Source organism: Phyllostomus discolor, chromosome 8, assembly GCF_004126475.2.
Source record: "Phyllostomus discolor isolate MPI-MPIP mPhyDis1 chromosome 8, mPhyDis1.pri.v3, whole genome shotgun sequence".
NCBI classification, from domain to species: domain Eukaryota; kingdom Metazoa; phylum Chordata; class Mammalia; order Chiroptera; family Phyllostomidae; genus Phyllostomus; species Phyllostomus discolor.
In genome coordinates, this window is record NC_040910.2 from 114,686,442 (window position 1) to 114,710,520 (window position 24,079).

General features: G+C 63.6%; 1 protein-coding gene across 1 annotated transcript in view; it reads left to right on the forward strand.

Moving 5' to 3' along the window:
• The window catches only part of TBCD (tubulin folding cofactor D), a 130,618-nt gene that overhangs the window by 93,785 nt on the left and 12,754 nt on the right, over positions 1-24,079 (forward strand). Inside the window, exons 15-28 of the mRNA XM_036034290.1 lie at positions 4,295-4,352; positions 5,693-5,722; positions 6,986-7,071; positions 8,250-8,330; positions 10,004-10,077; positions 11,030-11,147; positions 12,557-12,617; positions 13,739-13,761; positions 17,525-17,556; positions 18,266-18,328; positions 19,233-19,309; positions 20,628-20,709; positions 22,404-22,522; positions 23,714-23,805. Of these exons, the coding sequence (XP_035890183.1) occupies positions 4,295-4,352; positions 5,693-5,722; positions 6,986-7,071; positions 8,250-8,330; positions 10,004-10,077; positions 11,030-11,147; positions 12,557-12,617; positions 13,739-13,761; positions 17,525-17,556; positions 18,266-18,328; positions 19,233-19,309; positions 20,628-20,709; positions 22,404-22,522; positions 23,714-23,805 (996 nt within the window). The remainder of the gene's footprint in view (positions 1-4,294; positions 4,353-5,692; positions 5,723-6,985; positions 7,072-8,249; positions 8,331-10,003; positions 10,078-11,029; positions 11,148-12,556; positions 12,618-13,738; positions 13,762-17,524; positions 17,557-18,265; positions 18,329-19,232; positions 19,310-20,627; positions 20,710-22,403; positions 22,523-23,713; positions 23,806-24,079) is intronic.

A 24,079-nucleotide genomic window follows, 5' to 3' on the forward strand; every position in this document is an offset into this window, starting at 1 on the left:
CCAGGGCCACCTACTTGAGAGTGTGACAGCCCTCCTGGCGAGCCCCTCCGTGCCTGCACCCCTCCGGCCTGGGCAGCTGGGCCTCCTGTGTCCTCACTGTGCACCCGCAGCTGCAGCTGTGTCTGTTCCGTGTGCTTCAGGGCTGAGTGCCTGCGGGCTCCCGGGAGGGAGTCCCTTCTGTCCTTGCTCGGGGGCCAGTAAGTGCAGGCGCTGCAGGGCCTGGCCGGGAGCCTGAGGTCAGGTGGGCCTATTGTGGGTACTGAGAGGGGGCCCGCAGGTGAGCGAGGAGCGTGAGAGAGAGGAAGATGAAGGAGGCCTTTTTCTGGGGCAGCCAGTTGTGCTTTTAGAGAAGGGGCTGGGAGTCCGGAGCATAGACGCATGACAACATGAGAAGGAGTCTTCAGGACGGCCTTTCATTGTTTCGGCTCAGTTGCCACATGAACTGAGCAGCTTGACACTGAGCGTCTTCTGTCCCCAGCACGGGCTCACCTGATGACCCGGCCACCCCTCGGTGCTGGGCAGGGGCTGGCAGCACCCAGAACTGCGGGCTGGCCTCAGTGGCCGGGGCTGCACCAGGAGAGGTAGGTGGGGGGGGCGGGGCTGTGAGCCCACAGACGGGTGGCGGGGGCGCCGGAGGGCCTGCTCCCCATCTCGGTTGCCTCAGGGCCCTCGAGCCCCTTCCAGGGCTGGCAGGCAGCAGGCGATGGTGTGTTTCTTTCTTGCATTGGTTCTGTTCTCCTCTTTAATCAGTATTCCATAACTTAGAAATTGCAGTGTAAGACAGACTTTTGGGGAATTTTAAGGTAGTGTAAGGTGTGAGCTTTTCTGTACTTGGCATACCCAGGGTCATTCAAAGTACAAGTCCACATTTTTCTTGTGTCAGATGTTAAAGGAAAGCAGAAGTGCTGGGTTAATAGCTTTTCCTAGAACACTAGATCTTGTGAATGGAGAAGAAGCAGCTCTAAGGGCCGGGCCCCAGCTGGGGGGTGTGAGAGGCAACTGATCGACGTCTCTCTTGTGCATTGATGTTTTTCTCTGCCTTTCTCCCTCCCTTCTTCTCTCTAAAAATAAATGAGTAAAAAAATTTTAAAAGGTCTTATTAACATGTAAATATATAGTACTTAAAGTTCCATTGATTGAGACTATATTTAGATGAAGATACCAAATGTTTTGTTAAGAATAGTAGTTGAGCGCCCTGGCTGGCGTAGCTCAGTGGATTGAGCGCGGGCTGGGAACCAAAGTGTCCCAGGTTCGATTCCCAGCCAGGGTACATTCTTAGGTTGCAGGCCATGGCCCCCAGCAACCGCACATTGATGTCTCTCTCTCTCTCTCTCTCCCTTCCCTCTCTAAAAAAAACAAATAAATAAACTATTAAAAAAAAAAAAGAATAGTAGTTGTATAAGTTTTAAGCCCTGGCTGGTATACCTCAGTGGATTAAGCACCAGCCTTCCAACCAAGGGTTGCTGGTTTGATTCCCAGTCAGGGAACAAGCCTGGTTTTCGGGCCAGGTCCCCAGCAGGGGGCGTGCGAGAGGCAACCGCACATTGATGTTTCTCTCGCTCTCTTTCTCCCTCCCTTCTACTCTCTAAAAATAAGTAAATAAAATCTTTATAAAAATAAGTTTTAGTTATTGAAAGATCTCTAATGTCTTGCTCAGCTTGGTGATTTCTAAAATTTCATTAATAGCCATTGTGAAGTTGAGTTTAAGAGTCAGTTAACCTTAAAGTTGACATGTTCCTGCTGTCGGCTTCAACCAGTAAAAGGAGTGGTAACAGAAAGGACCCGAGGTGTTAACGCTGGGTCTTTTAAGATCTCCAGGTATTTTCTTTTAAAAAAGTGTCTGATTTTGAGCTAACTTCAGACTGAAAGAACAGTTGTAAAAGTAGCAGAAAAGGTTCTCGTAAGCCCTTCGCCAGCCTCTCCCGCTGTCAGCAGCTCCCGTTGCGAAACCGAGGACAGGCTGCGTCACCGTCGGCTGAACCTCGGCCGAACCTCGGCCAGCGCTTGGCCATGTGCCCGCTCAGGCCCACCCCACCCGGGCCGCCCCGGACGTCCCAGGGCTTCCGTCCTGGCGCGGGGCCTGTGGTGTCACTCTGTTGTTTCCTTTGTGAGTAAGGAATGTTCCAGGTCCACACGCCGGCACTGCGTCACGGTGCTGTTTCTCCGTAAACTTTGCCCATTTTTGTGCCCATTGGTGGTCTTGTCCAGGCAGATGCCGCCGTGGTCACTGTTCCTCTCCGCATCCTCCCTCGAGGAAGCGGTGTCCCCTCCCCCCTGTCACCCATCCGGCGCTGTCGTCCCTGTGGACGCGGGGCGCTCCCTGGGTTCCCGGGGCTCCCAGCCAACAGACACTGCTGTTCACTGAGTTGGCTGCCGGGGCTGTTGGAGGGCGGCGGCTGTGTCCTCTCATCAGGACCCGCGCTTCCGTTTTCTTTTTTTTTTTAAGTTTTTTTAAAAGATTTTATTTATTTATGTTTTAGAGAAGGAAGGAGGGAGAAAGATAGAGAAAAACATCCATGTGCGGTTGCTGGGGGTCATGGTCTGCAACCCAGGCACGTACCCTGACTGGGAATTGAACCTGCGACACTTTGGTTCGCAGCCCACGCTCAATCCACTGAGCCATTCCAGCCAGGGCCCCGCACTTCCGTTTTCTGTGCTCGCTTCCCAGCACGGCCTTGCTCCGGGTGCATTGCTCCCCTTGCCCGTCCCTGGAGCTGGCCATTTTCAGGAGTCTGCGTTCCCGCTAGTGGAGAAGGGTGCTTCAAGTCTGAGATGGGGCTCCACCCCTGCGTCTGGGTGCCGCCCACCCTAGAGGGCCATGGGTCTGCGTGGACCCTGAAGTCCAGCCCCGCCCCGCCCCGCCCCCAGTCGTCTGGCCTCCTGCCCACTGTAGGCCTTCACCCCCACCCTCCTGCTCTGGGGCGCCCCCCGCTCCCCTGCCCCTCAGTCTCTCGGGCCCACTCAGGGGCCTCCTGGTCCTTATGTTCTGATGTTCTGTTTAACTTGCATACAGAAAAACCCATTCTTGTCATGGATAGGTCTTTGAAGTTTGCCAGATTTCTAAAGCAGGGTTCCAAACCACCGCACAGACAGGGCGGTCCCATCACTCTGGTCTCCTCCCTCTGCCCTTCCCAGTCAGGTGACCCTGGCCCCGGCCCCGACCCTTTGGCCTTCGCTTCTGTAGTCTCGCCACTTCAGGACCGTCTTGTAGATGGAAACACACAGCATACAGGCTTTTGGTTCTGGCTTCTTCCACTTTAGTGGGTGGGGGCAACCAAAAAACCCCCAAAACAACAAAAAACCCAGGAGAGGTCAGCGGTGTGACCCGGGTGTCAGTGGCCGGAACCGTAGTGTCGCAGGCTGGTTCCCTCCCAAGGTTCTGGGGGAAATCTGCTTCCTGCCTGTTCAGCTCCCAGAGGCCCTGCGACCCAGGGCCTGACCCCCCACCCCACACACACACAGCCGCAGCCTCGGGCCAGGTGCCTCTGTTTCTCCCTGTCCTGCCTCCTGCAGTTTCTGGGGACCTCTGAGGACACAGGCCTGCAGGAGGGCCCCCGTCAGAAGGTCAGCTGGTCAGCAAACCTAAGTGCGCCCACAACCTTAGCCCCCTTCCCAGGTATCAGGACAGGTCGCAGGTCCCAGGGGCTTGCCTGGACACGTTGGGGTGGGCACAGAGGCGGCAGGGGCAGCTCCCTTTCGGGAAGTGGCTGCCGGGGCTGGAAACACGTGCGTGTGAACACGTGCGTGTGCTGGAGGAGCGTCCCAGGACGTCAGCAGAGATCTGCCGCGCAGAGACGGGAGTGGGGAGCGGGAGGCTCCCGCTGGCCTGCAGGCAGCATCCCCTCGGGGGGACCCCCGTGTGTCTGAACAGCTTTTTAAAAACGTTCTCCCTGCGGGCTGACAGAAGGTAGAAATTTTCAAGTCGTACTTAGAAACGACACTTTGCACGCCTATCCCGAATCCTTCGATGTTTCTTGTTGCCGAAGTCTGGTGAGCCCTGGTCCATCGGTGACGGGCACACCACGACCTAAGGGGGGCAGCGCCGGGTGAGCCCTGTCCTGTCCTCTGAGCCTGTGCGTGCCCCGAGTGTCCCCCGGGAGCCCCGCGGCCCCGCGCCCCCAGCCTGCACAGCTGCCCCCTCCCTGGGGCGTGGCCCGTGGTCAGGTGCACACACATTCTTCAGCAGCGGCGGTGCCCGAGCGAGTGAGAGGCTGAGGTTTCTCGTCAGCGTCATCACGGGGCCTGTGCTCTCGGCACGCTTTGTTTTAATCGCTCGCTTTCCCCAACCCCACAGCGCACTGGTCATCGCCACGGTGTTCGACCGGAACGTGAACTGCCGGCGGGCTGCCTCGGTGAGTCCCCTCTGCTTCCCTCTCCTGTGGGCTGGGGCCGGCCTGTGCCACCGGGGGGCTGGCACGGGCGGCCACGTTCACGGTTCCCGCTCTGCGGTCAGGGCGAGGGGCCCTGCGTGGGTCAGACCAGGGGACTGGCTGCAGAGGAGGGCCGTCTGAGGGGCTGTCTGAGGGGCTGTGACCTGGGGTGGGGGGTTACCCCGAGACCCAGGTGGTATCAGAAGTGGGACTGGGGGGGTCCGTTCAGCGTGACACGGGTCGTCCTGCAGGTGGCTGGGCTGGGGGATGGAGAGGGTCGCAGGCAGTGGGATGGAAGGCCCCCGCTGGGGAGGACAGAGCCGCCCGCCGCACCTGGGGGCCCTGTGCACCAGAGGAGGCCAGTTCCCCACTAAGAAGCGGTCTTGCCCCACGGGACCGCTGGGTGAGCGCGGAGGGTCTCGCTCAGGGCTCTGTGCCCTCAGACGTGGAAGCTGAGAGCAGGTGTTTAGGTGTCAGGGGCAGAGTGGACGTGCGTTTTTGGGGTTTTGGTGGTCGGGAGAGGGAACAAAGTGGCCAGGCCTCCCCGGGCCTCAGGCGCAGGCAGAGGTGTGGGGGCAGTTTGTGGGGCAGACGAGAACGAGGTCTCCGTATGGAGGGAACCACCAGCTCACGGTCACACGTTGCGCTGTTTGTGATCGGTGCACCTTCAGGAGGGTTCGAAGAAATGGACAGACAGGACCCTTGTGGAGGTGGTCCCGAGGCGGTGGCGGGTGAGGTGGGAGTGGGGTGGGAGGAGGAGCCCTGCGTGCTCGGCCAGAGGCGGGAGGAGGAGCAGGAGTTGAGGGCAGAGCACAGGGTGACCCACCTCCTTCCACACGGGCGGCTGCAGTGCTGGGACGCCCTCGGGCCCTGCTGACAGGGCACACATTTGGGTTGTGAGTGTCACGGCCAGGCTGACTGACCCCAAGGTCGCCTGCCAGGCCGGGGACCACTCCCAGGGCCTCGGGGTCTCTTCCCCTGAGCCTCCTGACCCTTTATCCCAGCACTCTATCTGGCCGTTGGGCTTGCATCTGACCGGTTGGTTTCGGTCTGTTCCGTTTGTACGTCCAGGCCTTAAGTCCCGCTGTGACCTGAGTCACTCGGGGACACTGCGCAGGGTGGGCTGGCTTTACGGACTTGACGCGTCAGGCTGTGGTTTCAGGGGCGTGAAGACAGAGCGACCACCACCCTGGAGGCTCTGACAGGCCACCAGCGAGGACCTTCACGGAAACCAAGCAGAGCCGTGGGTCATTTGCTGTGAATCTCTCCTGCTGTCTAGCCGGGTGCAGGCTCACCGACTGCTGTTTGCTCTTCTGTCCTAGGCTGCTTTCCAGGAGAGTGTGGGAAGACAGGTACGGCTGCTTCTTGAACCGCCGTCCCCACGGCGTCCTGCGGGGCCAGAGGCAGACGCGCCCAACACCGAGCGCCTCCCGCAGCGCTGGGCACGGCGCCCCACTGGCCTGGGTTGGACCGACTCCTGGCCTGGCTCTGGTCACAGGCGGACGCGTGGCGTGACTCGGGGGAGGGCTGACACGAGCTTTAAGCAGTTGCTCGTGTTGCTCGGGAAACCCGAGTGTGGGAGCAGCCGTACACACACGTCCGGACTCAGCGCCTTATGCAGTGGGGGGACGTGCGGGGGTCCCAGAGGGTCTGAGCGCTGGCCGGAGGGGGAGGGCCCCAGGCACTCTCTCGGGGGGGAGTGGGGGCGGCCCAGACACAACCTCCCCTTGGACGCACGGCGGCCTCCGCCCGAGGCTGGTGGACTTTGCTGGCGAACCAGACCCTGTCTGTGAGGGTCTCCATGGTGACGGGTTCCCTGAACTTGTCGTGACCTGGGGTCCAGTCTTAGCCTCAGTCCCTCGTTGTCACGGTGACCGGGAGCTGGCTGTCCGAGCACTTGTCACCCTCAGTGACGGAGTCTCTGCCACTGCTCGTCGTGTCCCTGGGACAAGCTGGCCAGGCCCGCCGCCTCCCTCCTGTGGTCTGTGGCTGTGGTTCTCACTGGGGGTTGCAGTTGGTCATTTAAGTCTTTTTAGAAAACTAGTTTGGTTTCAGGAGTGAGAGCCACATTGGTAATGACACGCAGACTTTGGGGCTGGGCGAGGGTCATGGGGGTCCCTCCATCTCCCCATGGATGAGTCTGCTCCTAGGTGTCGCTCGCTGTCCGGCCCGGGTCGCTGGTTCTCACAGGGCTGTGGGCCCCTGTCCAGGCTCCCCAGGACCCCCCGAAGGGCGGGTGGGCCGGGGCCCCTGCACTGAGGCGGGCACAGGCTGACTGACTCGGCCCTGGCTTTAACTCCGCTGGAGTCCAATGGCTCTCGGGGGTGTGTGGAGGAGGAAGGGCTCCTACAGATGGTAGATTAGGAGAGATGTCTGATTTGCTTGGGAAACGCTGAATATTCTGAAGTGGTTCAGATGTTCGTAGTGCTGCTTGCAGCCAGGGTGGGCACCTGTGGGGAGGACTCGGCTTGGCGGCCGTGGGCGCGGGCGGCCTGGGGCAGGCCTGTCTGGCCTCCTGGGGTGTGGGCGTGCCGCGCCCAGCCGTGGCGGTGGGCTCGCGGGGTGCCTCTGCTCCTCGCTTGGCCCTCAGCCGCTCCTGCTCTTCCTCACCCCAGGGCACCTTCCCTCATGGAATCGACATCCTGACCACAGCGGACTATTTTGCTGTTGGCAACAGGTCTAACTGTTTCCTGGTTATAAGGTAAGTTTTTAACGTTCATCACAAAGTAGAACATCCTCTTTGATTTAGATGTTTAAATTCTTCAGTTCTTGCCATCTTCTCTCTTCGCCCTGGAAGGTTGAGCAGGTGGGATTTATGGGTGAGAAGCTGAAGGTGGAGTTGGGAACTGTTCCCAGGACCCGCGTAGAACCCCAGGAGGGCAGGCCTGCCGGCCTGCAGAGGCCGGGGATCCGATGGCGGAGAGCGGGCTCGCCTTGCGAAGGGCTGTTCGCAGTCTCGGGAGCGCGCTGGGCGAGCGTGCTTGCGTCCGAGCCGACCTGCCGTGTCGGCGCTGTTTCTGGGGAGGGCTCGGGTCCCACACAACTGGCTGCATGCCGGCGGTGCTGCTGCTGGTGACATGCGAGGGCCGAGTCTCTCCGGGAGAAACCGCGGGTCAGGAGTGCCCGTGAGCAGTGTTGTCCCGGTTGGAGCCGTGTCCGGGTGGTTCTCGCGGTCAGCGAGGGAGCGGTGTTTGCGGGGCCGGGTCCCGGGATGAACGTTGACATCCTGAGTGCGGCTGGCAGAGGTGCCGCCAGAGCCTCCCCTCGGGGGCCGAGGGGTGGGACCGGCGTCCGTGCTGTGGTGCGCCTGCCGCTGCGCGAGAGGGAGTGTCAGCTTTTGAGAGTGCTCTTTTGGGGAGGGGTGATGCACGTGTGTGGTGAACTTCTACGAAGCTGCAGGAGGGTGTCCTTGGAGGCCAAGTCTGTCTCATCTCTCCTTTCAGCCCCTGGGCTGCAGGCCAGGGGTCCCCCTTGTCCCTGGCTTCTTGTGTCTTCCATAGATTTGGTCACTTCACACGTGTGGCCGCACTGGCTTCCCTCCTCGCTGGACGGGGGCCTCACGTGAGCACAGGGTGGGAGCAGCAGGGGTGCTCGTCAGCCAGGCACTGTCAGGCGGGGACGTGCCGCTGTCCCTGCTCCGCAGGACACCTGTGCGCCGTGCCCAGCAGGGTCCGCCCCGCGTCCCGAGTGGCCCATGTCCTGGGTCTGCCCCTGCTGGCCGCCGGCTCCTCCAGCCTCTGCTCTTGTACACTGTGCCCAGACGTTCTCGCTGTCGGTGTGTTTAATGTGACGGGGGACTGCTGGGGCGGAGCGCCCGGCTCCTCCACGTGCTCACCGCCCCCCCCCCCCCCCCCCCCCCGCCCGGGTCTTGTCTTCCAGCACGTTTATCGCCGGCTTCCCCGAGTACACGCGGCCGATGATCGACCACCTGCTGACCGTGAAGATCAGCCACTGGGACGGGTGAGTCGTGCATTGTGTGTTGATGTCACGGGGCGCCTCACAGAATTCCTTTTCAACCGTGTTTTATTTACTTCCATCATCTCTTTCAAAGTGGAGCTGACACACGATATCACATCACACCCCGGGGTTTCGTAGGGATCCGGTCCTTGCAGGGTTCTTCACGAACACTTTGGGAGGGCACCTGTGTCAGCATCAGTGAATGCTTCTAGGGGTGTCGGGTCCACTGTCCGGGGTTTCTCTTTAAAGGGTTTCTGCTCACATTCACCCCAGGTGATTCATATATCAAAACAAACACAATTTAAAACATTTTTTACTGTGGTAAAACGCACATGGTATGCCACTTGTGGTGTACAGCTCAGTAAAGTGCATTCATCTTTTCGTGTAAACACTCTCCAGAACTTTCCATCTTACAGACCCAAACTCTGTCCCCATTAAACAAGCCCTGTTGCCCCCGGGCCCCCCCGCCCCCGCCCGTGTCCGTGAGTCCGACTGCTCCGGGGCCCGCGTCCGGAGCCGCACGCGTGTCTGTCCTCCCGTGTCTGGCTGGTTTCAGTGCGCCTGATGTCCTCCGGGTCCCTCCGTGCTGCAGCGGGGTCGGCAGCCCCTTCCTTCGTGAGGCTGAGGAGCGTCTCCCTGCTGTGCTAGCCACACGTTTGAGTCCCTTCATTTGCTGACGGACCCTGGAGTGGCTTTGGTCTCTCGGCTCCTGCGGCTCCTGCGGCTCCTGCCTGAGGACTCGGGTCGGGCGCCTCCCTGCCCTGCGCCCAGTGCCGTGGGGTGTGCGCCCGGGGGCAGGGCCACCGCGCCACTGCAGTTCTGATTGTTTAGGGACCTCCAGAACCATACAGTTTTTTCTAGCAGCCGCACCATTTTACATTCCCCCCAGCAACGCACAGGGGTTGCGGTTCGGTCCCCAGGAGTGGGCAGGGGTGTTTGTGGTTTGGTTGGCGTCTCCCTGGGGGCCGCTGACGCTGAGCGGCTCCCGTGTGCCTGTCGGCCGTCTGTGCTTCGTCCTCGGGAAGTCGTCACCTCAGGTGTGTGCCCACCTTCAGGTGCAGGCACTTGTCTGTGGGGGCTGTGGGAGTCCTCTCCACGTCCCAGACGGCTGGTAAGGAAAGGACCGGTGCGGCTGGCAGATGCTGCCCTGTTCCACCCACTGCCCTTTCACTCTGTCGGCCGTGTCCTTTGATACAACTGGAGGTTTTAAATTCTAATGTAGCCCAGTTATCTATCATCAGCTTACCTAATTTTACTTTTGTTGTGTGTGTGCTTTTGGTGTCGAAGCCAAGAAATCACGGCCAAGTCTAAGGTCGTGAAGCGCTGCCCCCACTTTCTCTGGAGAGTTCACGGTTCCAGGCCCTCTCGTGGCCCCTCCCAGCACTCCCCCCCTCTGAGTCCCTCAGGGGCGCGAGGTGGAGCCGCTCCTCCAGCCAGCTCTGCGGAGGCAGCAGCTGTGTCCCGAGACGGGCCTGCGAGTGGGTGCTGTCCTCGGTAAAGTCCTCCTTCCTCACCCGTTACAGTCGGAGGTTCTTACGTGTTTGTGTGGTCGCTGTCAGTAGTGGTTTGGACGCAGTGGCCAGCTGACTCATGTGGACTGTCTCTCTCTTCATGAGCCGAACACAGCCGGAGCCACCACAGTGGAGGGGCTCAGCTTTCTGTCCCCTCCCCACCAGGGTCATCAGAGAGCTGTCGGCGAAGGCGCTCTGTAACCTGGTCCAGCGGGCCCCCGAGTACGGCGCTACTCAAGGTGAGCGTGCTCCAGCCGTCCTGTGGGCCTCTCACAGGCACACACGTGTGCACCCCAGACAGGCACAGGCTGCCCTGCAGGGGTCAAGGCCCGGGGGAGCTGAAAATAGTGTCTTTCTCCTGCCGAGAGTCGGGGGACAGAGTGCAGACCAGTTGCCGTGGTCTCTCCGAGGACAGATGCTGTGAGGGCTACGGCAAGCGCCCGCCGGGAGCTCCGTGCTGCGCCCTGTGTGGGTGCCGGTCTCAGCAGGGGGTGGATGGGGTTGTGTATGCCATGCATACTTCAAAAAAAAAAAGAGAAAGAATCCATCAGGTGACAACGTAAAAAAGGAGCTGCTTCCTGGGGGCCTTGGGGCAGCCTGCAGCGTCTGGGGGCGCCTCCCCGTGTCCTGCCCGGCTGGCGCATCCAAGTCCACAGGGATCACACTGCACTGTCGCTACGGGAAGAACCCTCTCGTCCCATCTTCCACTGGGAACAGATAGGCATCTGCTCTCGGCACGGGAACCACACCCGTGCTCGGAACTGCACTTGTTCCCACGGGCGTTCATCAGAGCAGCTGGTGCTCGGACCGCGGCTCCCGCCTCGCGGTTTCCAGTTTCACTCGCCCGTGCGAGCGACGCGCTGGGGCCCTGGGGGCTCCGAGGGCCCTGTTTCAGCTTTGTGGTGTCAGGGGGCTGGCGCTGGCTGACCTGGGGCCCGTAAGCGTTGCTGCCTGGAAGCAGGGCTCAGCGTGGTCCTGTCTCCCGCGCTCAGGGCCCCAGGACGGGGGGTTTCCCCGGTCTCAGACACCGGCGCTACCTGCCGCCGGGCGGGAGTGCCTGGCGGGAGCTCTCTCGGCTTGGACGCTGTCTGCTTTCATGGCCCCCGCGGGGCTGCACTCGTGCGTTCGGGAAGCTGCGGCTCTGGGGCTGTGCTGCGCACTCCTGGGACGTCTCCTCTCCTGTCCCTGCAGTTTTCCCACGCCTGCTGTCCATGACACGGAGCCCGGACCTGCACACGCGGCACGGGGCTGTGCTCGCCTGTGCCGAGGTCGCCCACAGCCTGTGCGCACTGGCCGAGCAGCAGAACAGGTAGGGGAAAGCCCCCCCCCCCCCCCCCCCTTCCCGCTGAGCCAGAGAGCTCGACCCCCGAGTCCCACAGTTCACTCCGGGGCCTGTCACTGGCCCTCTCTCCTCTGGTGAGCCTCGGCCTTTGCTGGACCACACGCCGCTCCCTCGGGGCGCCAGTGAGCATGTGGCCAGCTGGGGCCACTGTCGGCCCTGAGCGCCCGTACGGGCCGACGGCTGTGTAGCAGGTGCCACGAGGAAGGGAGTCCTGCACCCGTCACGGTGACGCCTGCACTGTGCTGGGGGCTCCCGAGGGTGCAGTAGCACCCGACTGTGAGAACGCTGGAGTGCCACGACACCTGCCTTGATGGACACGCAGTGTCATTGGCACGGGACGCGGCCCGTGGCTGTGTCCAGGTCAGCACACGTGTCCTGAGGTGTGAGTGAGGTCACAGGAGCAAGAAGGGGTTCCCGGAGACGAGGCGGCACTGAGTAGCCCATGTGCTTGGTGACCTTTGCCCTTCGTCCTTTGTCCTTGTACTGATTGAAAACTCCGGAGCGTAGACTTCCAGGTTTCCTCCAGGAATCTTCTCCGTGGGAGCAGGCACGGACAGTGAGGCAGCCACGGGGCCCTGTGGGCAGGCCCACACTCGAGGGTGTCGGGGACGGCACCACTTCACCTTCTGACCTTTCTGTCCCACCTCCTGTCCTCTGCAGTAAAAGCACCTCCACCAGGGACAGCGGGACAGTGTAACCTGCTGCTTAAATGGCAGTTTAAGGAAAACTGTGTAATTTGCATTGTTGTCAGTAGGTGGTTCCTGGGGGGGGGGGCACAGCATGACAGGGGAGCGACTGAGTTTACTGGGAGGGCTGGTGGTCTTCCCCGCACAGCAGGATGCCTGCTCCTCCGCACCGGCTGTGCAGGTGGAGGAGCCGTCTACCAGGAGGGTCCGGGAGGTGCGCCCAGGTTTCTGCTGGGACCAGTCACGTGGGTGTGCTCCACCTGCAGCCCCAAATCCCATCTCCTGGAAGACAGCCAGGGTCCAGCAGGAACCAGCTGGCTGTGTGGTTCCGGCACAGTTGCCCTTGTCTGTGGCAGGATGGGTGGTGGGAACCCTCCTGGAACTGGAGCTCCTGCCTGTCTCGGGGCCCTGGCCTCAGCCACCACAGGCCAGGTCTCTCTGCCAAGGGTCACCCCAGCTGTTGGGAGCCTGCTGCTCCTCGTCCACAAAAGGGACCGTCCATCTCGTCAGCAAATTGCCCGTGGGTCCCAGCATTACCGATTCGGCCCCGGTGGCCTGTCCCTGGAGTGGGTGCTGCTGCAGGGGCGGACCTCCTGCAGGGGCTGGCGAAGCACCTGGGCGAGGGGAGGGCTTGCCGCGTCCACGCCCCGTGGTGCCCGGGGCTCACGCGCCGTGTCTGGACTCCTGCAGGCCCGTCGCAGACTACCTGGACGAGGCGGCGGTGCAGGGCCTGAAGCAGATCCACCAGCAGGTCTGTGCGTGGGGGGGGGGAGGGTCTGCCACCCCTCGGGCTCTCCCCACCCTCCGTGGCCCTGGGGCAGGGGGTGGCCTGGGCTCCATCGGGTGGGGCGGTCCCTGCCGTCCCTAGACCAGCCCCGTGGGGTTTGTGTGGAAGGGAGAGCATCTCTTCTCAGGTGGCCAGTGTCTGTCTCCTGGGCAGAATGTCCCGCCCCGGTGGGGCTGGGGCAGCCAGGCCAGTGCAGGTGGACCAGCCCCTCACGGAGTCCCCCTGGTGTCTCCCTCAGGATCCTCCGTGGCCTGGGCTGGTTTCCACCCCGGGGGTGGTTCTTGCCGGGACTTGGGGCGGCACAGAGGCCTGGGGTCCCCGGCTGTGCCCTTGTGGCGGGCGCCCAGGGTCTGTGCTCACCGCTCTGGGGAGGGGCTGGTTTTCTGTGTTCCAGCTGCTCAGAGGGATCGGGCCCTGGGGGCGGTGAGCCCCGGTGTTGGGGGACAACAGCAGACTCGCGACGAGGCCTTGACGGCTTCCCCGTCTGTTGTCCCCGACTGACTTCTTACTCCTCGTGCGATGGTGCACGCTGACCCCAGATGCTCACGGCGTGTGCCCTGACCCTGACCCTGCGACTTAGGCCAGGCTCTCCCCACTCCACAGTGGAGTCCGGCCCGTGCCCCCCGGTGTCGGGACGCTGTGACGGCGTGCGGACGGACCCGAGGTGCAGTGCGGCCGCGCGCCATGGCTCCCCTCTCCCGTGGAGTGTGGGGGACCACAGCCCCCTTCCCAGGGTTCCCTCCCAGGCAAGGGGAAGAGCAGTGTGGGCCCCTGGGCACGCTGGCTGCGGCGATGAGGGTGCAAAAGGCTTCTGAGATCCGTAGTGGAACAAGCGTCAGTCACCAGAGCCCTGGGTAGACCCGCCCCCAGTGCCTTGGTTTCCCCTCCCGGTGAGGCTGTCGTGAGGACTCCGCGAGGTGCTCGCAGAGAGTGGAGTGGGCTCCGTCCTCGAGGCCGCCCCGCTCCGGGCACGGTCAGCTCGGGGCACGGTCAGCGGGCCCCGTTTCCTCACTGGCGTCACCCACCTCCTCCAACCATCCAGGTAACTCACACCGTCAGTAACCTCCGGTTTCTTCTGTTTCCAGCTCTGGGACCGCCAGCTGTACAGGTGAGCTGCCCACACCCAGATGCTCCCGCGGGCGTTTCTCCGAGCAACGTGTGTGGCTCGTGGGCTCGCACCTGCCGGCGCCGAGGGCGGCTCCGCCCCGCGGTCCTGCGGCGTCTGCCTCTGTCCTTTTACGGGCTGTGGGTCACTGTCCCTTCCCGTGAGGAGGGGAGGGGTCTGCCCCGCCGGTCTGCTGCGTGTGGGGGCGTCACCTGGAGCGGAGCAGCGCTGCCCGGTCTGCAGTCTTCGGGTCGGTCTGTCCCCGAGCATCATGTCTGAGACCTGGGGGGGGGGGGGGGTGTTGTGTGTGTGCCAGTGTGTCCACCGGGTCTCTGGGGTGCACGTGTGGCTTGTGCCCACTGTGGCTGCTTGGGGGACAGCTGCTGTGAACTTTGACACGGTGCGGACCTGTGGTTTTGTTTGGGGCAAGGGCCCAGGAGCGACGTGGCTGGGTCACGTGGCTCCTCTCTGCTTCTCAGACTCTGAGAAGCAGCGATGTTTCCCGCCCCCAGGCGGGAGCCGACCTGCTGCTGGGCCGTCCCGGGGGCCAGCAGCCTTTGCCACAGCTGTCCTTCCCCCTGAAGGGGCTGCCTGACCTGCAGCGCGTTAGCCGGCCTCTGGGTCTGCCCGTTCGCTGAGCCGTCCGCGTCTCACGTGTTGTGCGTGTGAGCTCTTTGTGGACGTGGTGGGTACCAGAGTCTTCTTCCTGTCTGTGGTTCACCTTTTCATTTTTCCTGGAGGCTTTTTAACAAAGCAGCGGGGTCGTGAACTTCAGCCTTGTCCCGCCTCCAGCCCTCCCCAGAGCGGGGCCTGTGCAGGGACTCGGCCCGCGCGCTGGGCCCCTGGAGACGCCTGGGCCTGCGGAGCCTTGTCGTGGGTCCGTCTGAGCCAAACTGAGGACGGCTGCTGGGAGCAAACCCCCCACACGCTGCGAAAGTGCTCTGGAGACGGCACTTTGACAGCCTGTTCACGCGTCAGCGTCACGGAGGCGACCCAAGGAGGGGGGCGGGGACTCCGCGGGTCGCAGGTCGAGGGGGGGGGAGCGCAGCGGGGGACTCCGGGACTGGGTGGAGCGTGCGGCTGAGAGACCTCCACGCGCACGGTGCGGGTGGCCGAGGACAGTGCCAGCGCGTGGAGCTGGCGCAGGTCCCCACCGAGGGGACTGCGGGGGGGCTCCGACCGAGGTCTCCCGAGGGGCCTGGAGGAGGGTACCGTGCAGAGGTCTCCCGGGTGGGCTGCCTCGGATGCGCCGGGCAGGAGACCGACGTCGGAGATGTGTCCTCTCGGACGGCAGGGACCGCGGCGGGGCTCCCGGGGGCAGAGCCCGACCTTTGTCCAGGGAGCTGTGGGCCGAGGACGTGACTGCCCGCCAGACCTGCCGTCGGCCGGGGACCGCTGTGTCCGGGACACCCCGTGCGGTCACGTCCAGTCAGAGTCCCGGACCCCCCCCCCCCCCCCCCGAGCTGGTCGGCGCACACGCAGACCCGCTCCATCCGCACTGGGGCCCCCTCGGGAGCTGCAGCGGTGTGGAGCAGGGGTGTCTGCGGGCACCCGTGGGTGCCTCACCGGTTCTGGGTGCATGTCGGCTCTTCGTTGGTGAGGTTTCTTCCTGGGTGGCGAGTCTCGAGAGTGAACAGAAAGGGTAGCCCCTTCGGTGAGGTCGGCGTGGAGGGGCGAGTTGTGGGACCACCTCTGGGGAGACCCGGCCGGAGGGCACGGTGTGGGTGCCCGCAGGCCCTCGCCGAGCTCCGTCGGCGGTCAGCATCTTGACCGTTCGCTTGGTTTCCTCCAGTGAGTCCCTCTTTACGGGCGCGTTCCTTGACTTGCTTTGTGGGAGGCACGCTGTGCGCCTGGTGTTGCCTCTGCAGAGCTTGAGAGAACGCGTCACTGAGGGGGCAGGGGCCCCGTCCCAGGCAACCTCGCACCTCCACCCTCCTCCCCCGAGGCGTGGGCGCTGCCCCCGGAGGGGGTGTGAACTCAGGGTCCCTCGGGCCATCCCCTCTGGAGCCGTCCCCCCTGGAGCCGTCCCCACGGAGCTGCGAGCGGCTGCGGCTCCTTGCTGCGTCTGGTGTCAGCACTCCTCCTCCCTCCCCGCCTCTCGCGGCGCCCTCCGGCTGTCCTCAGTGACGTCGCGCATTCCGGGTCCTCTGGGTCGCCGCGTCGTGGCTGGCTCTGGCGTCCCTGGGGCCTGGCTGCCGTGGCCACACGTGCCGTCCCGTGGAGCAGGCGTGCCAGCGCGGTTCCCCGAGGGGGTGAAGCTGAGTTTGACTGCCGGGTTCAGGGGTTCAGCCTCCACGAGGTCATGTGTGCCAGCGCCAGGCGCACCCCCCACGGCCAGTGCGTGAACTGGGGAGCGGGTTGGCTTCGAGATGGGAGCGACCCGATTTCCAGCACCTCTCCCCTTGCCTTGACCCGTGGTCATTCTGAGGCCAGAGCCCCTCATTCTTTCTACACTTGTTCCCTGGGCCTTGGGGGGACGGAACCACTTCCCCCTCCTCCAGCACGTCGTGGCAGGTTTGCGGGTCCCCCCTTTCCCTGGGCGTCGTCTCCCACCAGCGTGGCTGCGCCCCCCCCCTTGCCTGTGCTGCCCCTGCCTGCCCCCCAGGCACCTGTTTGAACCAGCTCCTCTCACTTTTACACGATCCCTTCAGTCTCGGAGAATTTCCTCGTGGCAAGGTTTGTGTCAAGTTCTCCCTCGTGTTGTTGTGGGTTTTCTCCCACTTCTGTTGCATCCCGTGCAGTTCTGCTTCCCAGGGTGTGTGTGTGTGTGTGTGTGTGTGCAGTTGCACCTGCCTCCTTTACACCTTCAGTGTCTCCTCCTGGTGCCTGGGTCTCCCTTCCCTTCCCTTCTGGGACGTGCGGAGAGTCTGAGCTGCGCCACTGGCCGCAGGCGCTCGCGCTGCTGGTTGGGCGTTTCTGCACCTGCCCGTGTCCATCGTTTTCCTCCTTGTGGTCGCCTGGCGGTTCCCAGTGTCTGAGACTGTGTTTCCTCTGGTTCTCTAATTGTTTCAGGCAGGAGGCAAACCTGGACCCTGTTTCTCTATCTGGGTCCGAAGACAAAGTCTCAGAAGTTAACTTCCCGTCTTACTGTTTCTTATGTTCACGCTCACCGATTTCCTGTTGTCGGTGCCAGACACTAATCAGGTGTAACTGTGAGAGCGAGCGAGCAAAACGGCGCTGTCCACCACGGTGTGTGAGGGGGTGCTCCCTTGGGCCAGACGGCGGGACCTCCTGGCGCCTTCAGGCCCCTCAGTCTTCACAAAGTGCAAGTCGGGCTCGGTCAGTGCGAGGCACACCAGTGGGGCCGCAGTGCGCGGTGAGGAGCGCGGTGAGAGCCGGACCTCACAGTGACGCCGGGCAGGGCGCGGGCGTCCTCTCGCCTCCTCCTCCAGGGAGGCAGCGCTCTGTGAGTGGAACTGCCGTGAGACAACACCGACTGTCCAGGGAGCGGAAAGAGAAAGTCGCCCTCTCGGGAGGGAGCGGGCGTTGCTGCGCTGCGGGGGGTGGGATTTACAGGAGTCTGGTCGACGTGCGTGTGAGGTCTCCGCCGGGAACGGCGAGGCAGAGTGTGCGGGCAGACACTGCTCGGGCGCTGGCGGTGCCGGAGACCCCCCAGCGCCCGCCCTCCCAGGCGGGTCCTGCCTGCAGTGAGGCGTCTGACTGACGCTCGGCACCCTAGTGTCTGGAGCCGAGGTTGCCTGGCGAGGGTCTTCTGTGTTGTTTTAGGTGCTAAGGGTTTAACCCTGATGTTCTTACTCCGTTTCAGGGGCCTGGGAGGAGAGCTCATGAGGCAAGCAGGTGGGTCGGAGCGGCCGAGGCTGTGGCTGGCGGGCCCACCGTGGGGGGGCGGGGGGGGTCGACACCGCTCCTCTCGGCGCTGCGGGCGGCAGCTGGGCCTTCGTGCCCGCGGGTGGCGGCGCTCCCCGCCACGCCCTGTGCTGCCCGGAGGCCCTGGTTTTCGGCTCCCGTGGGCTTCGCCGTGTGTGAGCGGCTGCAGGGCCACAGCCGCTGACTGGGACAGGGGGGCGGGCGGGGGTGCCCGTGTCTGTCGCAGAAGGGCCGGACACGGTTGTCTCAGCCTCTCCACCACCGTTTCCATCAACTGCAGAGCACAGAATAACTTCTCAGGTTATTTTTAAATGTTTGCAAGGGACTCACTTGATGCCAGCATGCAAGCATCTAGATTTCCTGATGCCTTTCCAGCTAAACCTGGAAAACCCAGGACCCACCTACTTGTCTGGCAGACTGTCATAGGCGCCGGGCTCAGGTCCGGACGGGGCCGCCCGCAGAGAGGAGGGTGGGCGAGGTGGGGGCTCGCAGGTCCTGAGTGACAGACGTGCCCCCCGAGGCCAGGGTAGGGAGTGATCGGCAAAGACGACTCCCTGCCCGATGGTGGGGGTGGCCACCCCGTCCCCACCCCGAGGTGCAGGACACGGGGACAGCAGGGTGGGCGCTGCGGCGGCTGCTCTGGGAGAAATGATGTTGCCTTTGTCTTCTTTCTCCCCAGTGTGTGTCCTGATAGAAAAGCTGTCCCGCTCCCGGATGCCCTTCAGAGGCGACGCCGTGATCGGTAGGTGCCTGTCCTCAGGGACTGACACGGCATTTACCTCCAGGGCTCCTGCAGGCTGGAAAGTAAAAATGAAACTTTTTTTTCAATGGATGGAAGGTAAAGTTTCATGACGTTGGGATGCCTGGTCTTCAAGTGGCCACAAGAACCTGTTGTCAGTGACAGGCACCCGCCACCCAACCCTGGTGCTCGCAGGCCCAGGGGAGGCGGCCGGGGTGGGGGGCTGCCCTGTGCAGGGGGGACAGGCCCCGTGCCGCCTGGCCTGTCCGGGGCGTGCACACGAGCCGCAGCCGGCGGGACGGACGCGCCGGCACCGCGCCGTCGCTGCCCCGCAGCCTCAGGAAACGGTGGATTCAGCCTCACTGCCAAGTGTGGGGCCTCGCTGGGTTGAATGTGTGGGTTTTTACTGGTGGGGACTTGGGGGTTGTCTGAGGGAGAGGCACAGGAAGAGACCACCTGATGCTTGCAGGTGTCATTAAAGAACAAAAATTTTCCTTTATTTTACAAGTTTTTTTTAAAAATGTATTTTTAGAGAGGGGAAGGGAGAAAGACAGGGAGACAAACATCAATGTGTGGTTGCCTCTCGCGCGCCCCCTACTGGGGACCTGACGCACAACCCAGGCCTGTGCCCCACCTAGATCGGGAACTGAACTGGCGACTCTGTGGTTCGAGGGCTGGTGCTCAATCCACTGAGCTGCACCAGCCCGGGCTCCCGTTGTGCCTTGAACCCGAAGTCCTCGGAGTCTGTACGGCCTGGAGGATGGTCAGGTTCTCCAGACCCACCTCAGTGTTTACAGTGTTGACCACCTGCTTTGATTGAAGAGGCAGAAGATCTGCCTGTTGTTGACGTTGGTTTTATCCAAAGAGTCTCAGCAGTGAGTGGTGACTGGGTCTGTGTCTCTGGCAGACGGCTGGCAGCGGCTGATAAACGACACTCTGAGGCATCTCCACCACGTCTCCAGTCATTCCAGACAGCAGATCAAGGTGTGGTAGGCACGGTTTTCCCATTGCCGCACTGTATTGAGAGTGGCGTTACTTTTTAGTGTTTGTTTCGAAAGACCGCACTGTGGGTCGCACTGATGTGATCGGGACTGTCAGCATACTCGGACTTCGGGGTGGCTCTGTGTGTGGGATCCATAACCAGGAAAAGCAGCTCAGCGGCGGGAGACTAGAGCATGTGAGGCTCTTAGGTTGCTGTTTCCGGGGTCACCCCCACCTGAGCCTTCTCCCTTCACACCCAGAGTTCTGCGTCCTCCTGCGTTGGAGGCCCTCAGGGTTGGGAGCGGCGTGTGTGAGGCCACACGCAGGTGACCAAGCTGCAGCTGGAGTCCCACTGCTCTTGTCACGTGGGTCATTTCCGGGAAGCGTGTGCAGGGTCCCGGGCCACGCTGGGGACAGGTGACGGGGGCAGCTGGGCGAGGCCCTCGGGGACTCGGCTCCGGGGTCGAGGACGGGGAGACGCGAGTGGACGTCTCTGCCCCCCGGGCGTCTCGGCCTCGCTGCCGGGGTTAGCAGGGTGCTTCTCCAGCGTCCTTCTCCTGAAGCCATCTGTCCTCGCGTGGGATGTAAGGGCAGTTTCCTTGGCCGCGTGTGAGGGCTTCAGGACCGTCGCCACCACCTTTCCCTGTCAGAAGACACCCGTGACCCCGTCATGCCAGCCTTGGTACTGGTGCTGTCAGCTGTCGGCATGGGTGCACGGGGCCTCTCGGCGTGAGGCCCGTGATGAGGCTCGTCTGCGTGCCCCCGGCCCTGCTGCCTGGCCCCGGGCCTCTCTGGCTGCTCCCGGTCTGGGGAGTGGAGGCGGCCTGCGCGTGCAGCGTCTGCCCCCGGCGGTCTGTGGCCCCCGCAGGCCTCCCTGCGGCCCCACCGCCTCCCACCCTCCATCCTGCTTGTGCGGCCCTGCTGGGCTCCAGTGCTGAGGAGCCCCTCCCGGTCCCGGGGCCGCTGGGCCCCCAGCTCCCCGTGCAGCCTGCCCAGGGTCCTTGCCCAAATCCTGTCTGGGGAGTTACACGCACCTTCCCTTTCACGACCTGCGCTGGGGAAGAAAAATGCCGTTTTGTTATTAACTGTTCACCCTGTAAGGCACAAAGTTTGCTCGGCCTATTACTGTTTGGAAAGGAGGGCAGTTACAGTCCCTGGCAGACGACGACCAGCAGACGTGCCGGAAGGAGCGATGCACGTTAGCTTCCCCCCCGCTGAACCGCGGGCCCAGCCGCAGAGCAGCCTGGCCACCCCCGGGGGGCCACGGCGGGGGCGGGGGGACTGTGGGACCGCTCACGTCTCATGTCCCACGTCGTTTCAGGACGCGGCCGTGGCCGCCCTGGCCGCCCTCTGCAGCGAGTACTACGCCGAGGGACCCGGAGAGGTGGCCGGCGCTGGGCACGGTGAGTGGCTGCCGGGCGGACGGCCCTCGGTCCTCTGGGGGTGTGGGGGGACTGCGAGGGGCAAGGGGCTCGGCTCGGAGACCCATCCCCCCCTGACAGGCCCGCGCCCTGCTCCCCGCTCCCCGGGTGGGCGCAGCAGCACGGAGGAGCGTCTCTCCCGCTCGGACAAGCAGCTTCTCCCGGCCCGTCCCCAGGACGCAGCGCCGCCGGGTGACGTGCGGAGTCCCCTCTTCTTCTAAGGGGACTGTTTCCCCCCTTTTATCGGGTCCTCCTCCTGCCTCTGTCCCTCGTCCTCCTCCTCCGTCTCCACTGTGCGCTCTCCCGCACCTCCGTGTGCACCGCATGCTGACGTGTCCCTGGCACCCGTGTCTGGTCAGCTCAGAGCCGTCTGCTGACCAGACCACCGGCTGCGTGCTCGCTGTTCAGCCCGTGGTGACAGCGCAGCATCTGCTCTTCCTGGCTGAACGTGTTTTTGGAATTTTCACGTGCCCTCCCTGCTCACGGGGCCAGCGTGCATGCTGCTGCGCCGCACAGCCGGCACCCGTGTGTCCCCAGCATCCTCCACACGGTGCCCTTCACAGGACCCCCCCGCCAGGGTCACCTGCACCTCAGAAAGCCTTGTAGCCCTTCCTGCCGTCCGTGGCGTTCCTTCCCATGACTCAGAGAACAGGCACCGGTCCCTCCCCACGCACGCGACATCTCAGGTGGCTGTGAGTGCGTAAAACCATGTGTGCAGCGACTTGCTGTGGTTTTCTCCAAAGATGGGACATTTTATAATTTGATATTCTGACAGGTTTCCCAAAGGAAGAGTTTCCTGTCTCCCTTCACAGGTGTTTTACCTGCAGAGACAGTCACCTTGTTTTGCAGTCTATGTTTAAAAACAGGGAAAGGCCACGCTTAGCTTCTCGCCTAAGGAGAGGGCGCTGCCGGGTCACAGGGCTCCGTGTGGAGACAGGACAGCGGTGTGCACGGGGGTGGCGGGGGGAGGGTCAGTTCAGCGTCAGCGTACGCACGCCTGGGGCTCCGGCTGCCCTGCGTCCCGCCTGACGTGCGAGGACACGGGGGCACAGCGCGGGGGTCCCGTGTACACGCCCCAGGAGTCGGGTGTGGCCCCGCCGCCCTCTCCCTCGAGCTGCACGTTCTCGGAGCAGGTCTGGCCACTCCCCACCCGCCTCAGGCTCTGGACTGGGCCCCGAACGCCGGGCCGTTCCCTTTTCTCCCCTGGAGCCTCTGCCCGGCTCTGATGACGGCTCTTCCCACCTCGGGAGGCGTGGCCCCCCCACTGCTCGCTCTCAGCCTGGCCCCGTGGCCTGGGCACCCGCACGCTGCTGCGGTGTCTGGGGCGGCCCTGCCCTTGCTCTCCTTGCTGAGGGAGGCGGTGACTGCCTGGTGAGCGTTTGTCTTCTGGCGAACGCACAGAGAGAGCTGGGGCCGTGTGGCTCGTGGAACCCTCCTGGCCCCACTCTCCAGGGGAAAACGTGTCACTGTTGCCTGCGAAACCCTTGAAGCCACCTCATCACAGTCCTTTCCTTAAACCCATTTTGGTTCTTACCACTTTGAACACACACGTGCTTTAGGAGCTGGCCCTGGTTCCTCCTGTGCTTGGACACTGTCTGATTCTGTCCCTGGAACGTCCGTGACGAGCGTGGACGGGAGGCAGGGACGCGGTGGCTCATCCCGCCGCTTCTCTGCAGGGGGCCTGGTGGAGCAGTGTCTGGCCGAGCTGCAGAGCCCGGAGGAGATGGTGCGCTGCGGCTTCTCGCTGGCCTTGGGGGCCCTGCCCCGCTTCCTTCTGCGCGGCAGGCTCCGGCAGGTGAGGCTGTGCTGGCGCGGGAGGGGCGGGTGGGGTGACCTGTTGGTAAACTCCCCGTGTCCCTGGTTGGGAAGGAGCCCCCGACGCCAGCCCCCAGGGCTGTGAGGAGGGGCAGGGGTGGCGGTGGCAGCTGACCTCTGGTTTCTGGGGGGGAAGCTGTTCCTTGGCGCAGAACCTGCTCCTGCACCGTGTCCCAGCGCCGGCCCTGCCCACGGCCAGAGTCGGGGGGTGCCGGGCCTGGCTCAGAGCCCCTGCTGTCCCCTTCGCCCCAGGAACTCCCCCCCGGAGGCAGGCCAGCCGGAGGTAGTCCCTGCTTCTCAGGGGCTATGGAGCGGTCTCTGCTCGCCTCGCAAGGACCCGACTAGTCAGCGTCCTGCTGTGTGAGGCACCTCACCTCCGAGGTGGTGGGGGCTTGGGACGGGGGCGGGGGGGGCAGAGCTCTGCTCGGGGGCAGACACACCTGTCCTGAGACCGCACGTGCGTGCGGCAGAGCCCCCTGGAGACGGTCCCTCAGGGTGCGGAGCTTGGCCCAGCAGCCGCCTGTCCTTGCTGTCTGCGGCAGGGAAGGGCCGGGGATGCTCCCCATGCCGCTCCCTCCTGCCTGAGGCTTCTTTCAGCCTCACCGAGACTTGGGCTGGCACCTCCTGCTGCGCATAGTCCTTACCCCAGGGATGGACGCCGGTGCCCTCCTCGCCGGTGCCCTCCTCCCCGCTGCCCTTTACCCCTTGACCGGCCTCCTCGGGGTCACCCTGGAACGTGTGCCTCGAGCTCTGCGTCGGCCATCGCCATCCCAGCACCCTGGCTGGGTCCTGAGCTCCCTGCAAGAGCGGGTGCCCGCTGCCACTGGTCAGCACGGCCACCAAGCTGCTGTGTCCCCCAGTCGGAGCACCTGCTGACCCACCCCCAGACATCCACACCGCCACTGCCCGGGCCGTCCCCCTGCCCAGTGTGCCGCGGGGCCCACCGCACGTCGGACCCCCAGACCCAGGGCGGGACTGTCCTTTCAGGCAGCACCAGGTCGGGGTACAGGAGCTGCGGCATCTGTCACAGGTGCCGGCTCTGCGAGGGGGACAGCCGGAGGCGACCCCTGTGGCAGACACGGCAGCACAGCCCAGGGCCCATCCCCACCTGCGTGGAAAGGACACCTGTCCGGGGCCGCTGGTCTGTGGGTGACGGGTGGCTGCTCCGCAGGTTCTGGAGGGGCTGGGAGCCGTCACCCGCGTTTCCCCGGAGAACCTGAGCTTCGCAGAGTCCAGGCGGGACGCCGTGAGGGCCATCGCCAGGTGAGTCCCACCTGCCCTCCACGCCAAACCACTGCTCCCAGAGGCCACCAGCCCCGTGCGCAGGGGTGCCCATGGCTGGCGTGAGAAGCCCGGTCTCAGGTGACACATCTGCTCAGAAGCAAAGGTCATTTTTCATTTTCTAGTTCCCTTCAGAGGGGCTGCCACAGAACATTTCCATCCCAGAGACTCACTGACAGTCTCGTCCCCCTCAGAGGGAGCACGAGGCCTGGGGTGCGAGCGCCTCTCCACACCAGGAAACTGCAGCCCCTCGAAG